At 45.3% G+C, this 6386-nt stretch overlaps 1 protein-coding gene across 6 annotated transcripts in view; it reads left to right on the forward strand.

The window, feature by feature from the left end:
- The window catches only part of TRAF3IP3 (TRAF3 interacting protein 3), a 79916-nt gene that overhangs the window by 72713 nt on the left and 817 nt on the right, over nucleotides 1-6386 (forward strand). For 3 of the 6 annotated variants that reach the window (XM_019667717.1, XM_019667716.1, XM_019667720.1), the window contains 7 exons: nucleotides 134-274; nucleotides 379-516; nucleotides 1708-1843; nucleotides 2415-2477; nucleotides 3886-3945; nucleotides 5010-5146; nucleotides 5880-5993. In XM_019667717.1, the coding sequence (XP_019523262.1) occupies nucleotides 134-274; nucleotides 379-516; nucleotides 1708-1843; nucleotides 2415-2477; nucleotides 3886-3945; nucleotides 5010-5146; nucleotides 5880-5993 (789 nt within the window). Of the gene's footprint in view, nucleotides 1-133; nucleotides 275-378; nucleotides 517-1707; nucleotides 1844-2414; nucleotides 2478-3885; nucleotides 4629-5009; nucleotides 5147-5879; nucleotides 5994-6386 lie in introns of those variants that run through there. The other 3 variants (XM_019667718.1, XM_019667719.1, XM_019667722.1) reach the window with 3 other exon arrangements.

Consider the following 6386-nt stretch of genomic DNA (forward strand, 5'->3'; position numbering starts at 1 on the left):
CAAAGTTCCACCAGATGACTGGTTATCTCTGCCCTGTGGGCAAGGACCAAATTCTTTTCATTTCCATATCCCAGCTCAGGGCCTGGCACACAGAAGCTCAATGTGTATTTGTTGAATTGCATCAAATTTACAGAAATATTCCCCTCGGGGAATGAAAAAGGTGCTAATGGAGATGGAAGACCAGAAAAACAGCTATGAACAGAAGGCCAAGGAGTCGCTGCAGAAAGTTCTGGAGGAGAAAATGAGTGCAGAGCAGCAACTGCAGAGCACACAGGTTCAGAGATGCTGCATGGTGCTTGGGACTGGAGACCCGGGGCACAACTCCCGGGAAGCTCCCCCGCCCCCCCAGGTGCCACCCTCTCCCTTTATCTCCCTCAGCGGTCCCTGGCTCTGGCTGAGCAAAAGTGCGAAGAGTGGAGGAGGCAGTACGGGGCTCTGAAGGAAGACTGGAGGACCCTGGGGAACCAGCACAGAGAGCTGGAGAGCCAACTCCATGTGCTTCAGTCCAAACTGCAGGTACCAGGCCTTGGGGGTGGGGAGGTGGGGAGAGGAGGCAGGGTTCAGGGGAAGGGAGGCTGGTGACAGCAGTGATGAGAGAAGCTGCTGCTGGGTTCGGGGCTCCAAAGGCAGCTGAGCGCATCTGGCTTTCAGTTCCTCACTTACGGCCCACTTTGTACCAGACTCACTGGTTTGGCTCAGAAGTCTAATTTTGAGTTTAGCAAGGGCATCTTCACTGCTCATGCAAACGAACTAAGTGTTCATTGGAATGACGCGGTCCAAATGCAAAGGGCTGGACTGTCCATCAGCCCACTGCCATATCCCAGCCCACTCTCTGCACCCATCCCAGGGGAGCACCCAGTTCAGAAGTGCCCACTACTGGCACGGAACAAATGTCACCAATGTACATGTAGGTTCAGTATGAACTAACAGATCCTGCCACATCCTTGGCATTCTCAAGGGCTCCATCATTTCCGATCTGCGTTGCCTTGGAGAAGTTAACTAACCCCCTGTGCCTCAGTTTCCTCATCTCTAAATGAGGATAATAGTAATAGCTATATCGTAGGATTGCTGTGAGGGTTAAGTGATCCATGCAAAGCACTTAGCACAATGCCTGGTGCATATAAGCCCTCAATAAATATTAGCCATCATTTTTCACAGACTTTACTTATTTGGTTTGGAATTCTGAGGACACACCTCAAAGTTTATCTTTGTAATTCTACTGAAGCAGGGACTCAATACACAGTTCATCTAAGAGACAGGGTGTCTCATCAAAGGAGTCAACCGAGTGCATCTATATCTTAATAATTGTTCTCTTCCTCCCATCACCTACAAGGCAACTCTTATAAAGGTCTTTTTCTTTTTTAAACCTCAATTCCTTGTGAAAAAAAACAACTGATCGTGCTAGAATGAAAAGTGAAAACATCTAAAAAATGATGATTTGTTGTTTCCTTAATTCAGTCATTTACCCAAATGAGTGCTTTATGAATATAAAAAAAAACACCTCTAATGCATAGTTTGATATAATAAGTGTAAGGAATAGAGCAAAGGGAAGTATTTAAAAACCAAAAACCTTCCCTATATTAATATTTCCCTAATGCTCCTTCTACCTCTAAAATTCTAGTTTTCCTCTTCCATGGGCTCTGCCCCCAACCGCCACCCTAGCGCTGACCCACCTGCCCATGTGTCGGCCCCTCCTCCTCCTTGCAGGGAGCAGACAGTAGAGACATGAAGATGAACCAGGCTCTGCAGCTTTTGGAGAATGAGCACCAGGAACTGCAGGCCAAGATTGAACACCTGCAGGGGAACAGCGACCTGTGCAGCTCAGACACCCAGCACCTACAAGGTACCTTTTCCGGGAGGCCTCTGGCAGAGCGAGTCCAGGGAAGGCGAGCTGGGTGGAGAGATCGGCTTCAGCCGTTCCTGTGTTTGGTTGGCTTTGAGATTTCATTTTCCCTTGAGGGGAAGGCAGGGCTGTTTTAATTATCCAAGACTAAAAATTATAATTTCTCAGCACTAGGGAATCGTATAGGATCAGCTCTTTTCCAGCCCATCCCTCTGAGCCAGATCACAGCTGCCCCAACATCAGTCATGTGTCACAGCCGCAATCCCAATTTGAAAGGGAAAGATCAGTTGAAACACAAGGTGGAGTGAAGGTTTCCATCCAGCCTCTGCGTCAGCTGAGAGGACCACACTGTGTGCAAATCCAATACTTAATTCAACCCCATGTTGTTGACACAGATGAATTCCGAGGTACCTGGGTTACTTCACCTGGGACAAGTAGGAGAAAGAGCAACTGCCATTTGACACGTATCAGAGGCCATGACAGGACAGTCCCTGTTACAGATTCCCACCCTCAGGTGTTGAGTTCGTGAAGTCAGGTTCTTCTATTATGGTTTGCATTATTTTGTTTTCAGATCAACTAAGGAGGTCAGAGGAAGAGAAACTCACCCTGATGAGCACAGTACAGCAGTTGCAGAGTAAGTTTCCTTTCCAGGTTCTGGAGGTAGCACAGGTGGCTTTTTGCTGTTCCTGGGGATCCTGCCCCACTAAAGGCACCCAGAGGTATTGGGGGCCCAGCCTCTGGCATCTCCTCTTCCTCTGTGCATTTTCAGCCCCTCTTCATGTGAAGTGAGGTCATTTACGTAGCTCTTAAGTTATATATTATTAGCCTGTCCTTTTTTTTTTCTTTTCTCCTTCCATGCCAATGACAACCGCCAGCATTCCCCCCAGAACTGCAGATTTTAAGAAGTGTTAGGTTTTCTAAGGCAGTTCTTATTTCATATTTCCTAACTTATTATGTACATGAATATGTCACATATAGACCGGTCACTAGGAATGATTCAGAAAATAAGCTCACAGTACATATGCCTCGGTCCACTTCAAAACTACATATTGAAGCCAAAGAGAAACAGGGACCGTTCAGAAGTAGGCCTTTTCAGAAACCCAACGCAGAAGTTTCAAGCACACAGCAATGACACTAAAAGAGCAAGGCAACCAGAGGAGGAAACGAGAAAGAACGCCAGCAGACGCCGAGCTCCTACAGAGCAGGCGCTAAATGGGCAAGACGTCACTTCAAAATCAAGCCTTTATTTATTCAACACATATTTATTGAGCCCCCGCCAAGTGCCAGACACAATAGATATATGCACTGAGGATACAGCAATGAACAAACGGACATGGTTCATTTCCTGGGGAAGCTTCCATTCTCAATAAGCTCTGCAAGAAAGTATGGAGTTTCAATGAACAAATAAATATGTGTCAGGTAGTAATACCTGCTATGGAGGAAAATAAAGCAGGTTTAAGGGAAAATAGTTGTTATTTTATACAGGGTCATCAGAGAAAGTTTTTCTTCTAAGATAACACGTAAGCAGAGACTAAAGTTAAAGACATAGTAGGAAGAGATATAAGGATGGTGTATTCATAACAAAGTACCACAGACTGGGTGACATAAAGAACAGAAATTTATTTTCTCACAGATCTAGAGGCTAAAGTCCAAAATCAAGGTGTCAGCAGGTTGGTTCCTTCTGAGGGTTTTGAGGGAAGGATCTGTTCCAGGCCACTTCCCTTGGCTTGTAGATGGCTGTCTTCTCCCAGTGTCTCTTCACGTGACTTCCATCTATGCATGTCTGTGTCCAAATGTTCCCTTCTTATAAGCACGCTAATCAGATTATGTCCTATTTTAACCTGATGACATCTGTAAAGAACCTATCTCCGAAAAGGCCCCATTCTTAGGTACTGGCAGATAGGAATTCAACATATGAATTTAGGGGGACACAATTCAACAGCTGGGAACATCCTTCATGATCAGGGCTCTAAGCAAAGTTCTGAGAAGACCCTCTGCAGTAAATACGCCAGCACAGACAAGTTCCTTGTGTTTCCCAACAGGTCAGCTTCGGGATCAATCCTTACAGCTTCAAGAACAGGAGAAACTCTTAACAAAGAAAGGTCAGCAAATTTACTTGCACAAATTCTAAGATATTGCTCTCCCCTCGCCTGCCTAGAGGCAGGGGCATGGACTACAATGGCCTCTTGGGAGTCTGCTAGGTCAGGGACCAGGGCAAGCGTTTTAAAGGCTAGTCATTGACTCTGAGAACACTTCAGCTATAGTTAGTCTCCTATCCTGAGAGGTATATAAACTGTGAAAAAGGATTTCTTCCTTCTCCGAAAACATGTCTGTGTTGAATATTTTAATAAATTGATTTTGAACTCAGGATTTCATGTCAATTTTTACACCTGACTTTCCAAATCACAACCGACTTCCCAAGTCTAAACCCTGTTGCATCCAACAGTCACCTCACTCTTAGCCCTTAAGTCCGCTGCCTTAGCTTCCTGAGAACAACTCGTCATGTATCTGGAGGGAGCAAAAGCTCCACCTTTATCCACTACACATGGCCTCTTCTCATCACAATCACTGGGAAAGCTACAAGGCAGAAATTACTACGCCCACATGGTATGGATAAAAAGAAGGTTGGTGGTCATACAAATGAAGGACAGCTAAGACAACAATCCAGAATTTCTGACTCCTAGTCTAGTGCTCTCTTCACAAGACTAAGTAAGATTGTCAGGTGGCTGAAAAACCATCCTTAACCACATGAAGATGAATTCTAGGCTATGACTGTCATTCTCATGACTGAAATGAGGACAGAAAGGAAAGGGGGTTATATTGAAGCATACAGCAAACCTTCCAGACTAACTAGACAGGAAGTGACCTAGAGAAATTGGAGTATAAAGATTCCCTAAGAGGATCTGGCATTAGACAGGACTAGGGGTACCAAGAAAAGTAAGATCGCCTTGTCCTCAATGGGCTCAAATTCCAGCTCTGTCCAGACTGAGCAGGGTTGCAGTGGGAGTTAAGTCTGAGAATTCCATTCCACGAAGTCTAGCCAGGGACAGGCCCTCCCCTTTCCCTCCCCTTCCTGCCCCTCACTCCTGGGGCATCTCTCAACAACAGGGCCCTTCCTCAGAGGTTGTGGGCCTCACTATCACTGAGCATCTGGCTGCTTTTCTAGATCAGGCTTTGCCCGTGTGGAGTGCAAAGCCTTCCCATAACGAAGTGGAGCCTGAGGGTACAGGGAAGGAGAAAGACTGGGATATCAGAGACCAGCTGCAAAAGAAGACTTTGCAGCTCCAGGCCAAGGAAAAGGAGGTGAGACGGTGACCTCGGATAATGAGGGGCTCAGCCCCTCCCATAGTGGTAGGGAGAGCTGCTGGGAGGAAGCCAGAGAGCAGGGATTTCAAGCAACAACCACGCGGTGACTGAACACCAATAGGTATTCACTTGCCTGTGAAAAATGTCTTTGCTTTCCGGGTTAACTTGTCAATCTTTTCCCTCCTTCTTTATGTATACCAATCCTAATTCAAGGTTTTGTTAAATAAGTACCTTTTGAAAAGTCAAGCTAAACTCAAACACATTTAATAAACATATTTAACTCCTCAAACTCTGTCCTACATTGAGTTATCTTAAAATATTGTAGTCTTTTAAGTAACAAAACTCTTCCTATCTACATACTCACAAACATACATATCCCTGGCTCCCAGCAAAAAGACTTGTACTAAGATCATTTCCAGGTCTTCTGCACTATAAAAACTTCCTTTTTGGGTGTCCCCATTTACAAAGCATTTGCAGTGTCACATGAAAACACTTACAGGTACAATATATGACATAATCTGCATTATAAACAATCATGTAAATGAACATATTCCAGACAAATTAGGTGAGATAGTGAAAGGTTAAATAAAATCTGAGCAAGGCTGGGAAGGGCGGATGGTGGTAAAACTTCCAAATGGATGAAGGGGTAACTTACAAAGGGCCCTCTCCCTTACCTGGGCTCTGCCCCAGACAGAACTGGTGATGACCTTGGTGGTGTTCTCCCCCCCAGTGCAGAGACCTGCATTCAGAGTTAGAAAACCTCAGTGACGAGTATCTCTCCTGTCTGCGTAAGCTACAGAACTGTCGAGAAGAGCTGAACCACAGCCAGCAACCACCTGCCAGAGTAAGAGGGTCTATCCTCCAATATAGCCCTAGGTGATGGTGGGACGATTCCTCCTTTAGCCAAATCTTGTGGATAAAATTTATCAGCCTATGACAACATCTGGCCAGTCCCATCCAGCTTGGTTTATACAATTCTGACAGTACAGCAACCATGGAAAGAAACACTGGCTTATGCATCCAAGCTTCATTTTCATGGAACTCTTAAGCCTGTAAGGGAAGATTGACTATTACATAATGTATGAAATGGTGTTCTTTTAGCCCAGGGGTCAGCAAACTGCGGCTTGTGAGCCACATGCGGCTCTTTGGGTACGCTCCGTCTCAAAAGTTTGCCGACCCTTGGAAGAGCCAATCCTGTCCCTCACAACAATTTAAAAATTATTAGAGAATTTTTATA

This window comes from Hipposideros armiger, unplaced genomic scaffold, assembly GCF_001890085.2.
Source record: "Hipposideros armiger isolate ML-2016 unplaced genomic scaffold, ASM189008v1 scaffold_503, whole genome shotgun sequence".
In the NCBI taxonomy this organism is placed as follows: Eukaryota; Metazoa; Chordata; class Mammalia; order Chiroptera; family Hipposideridae; genus Hipposideros; species Hipposideros armiger.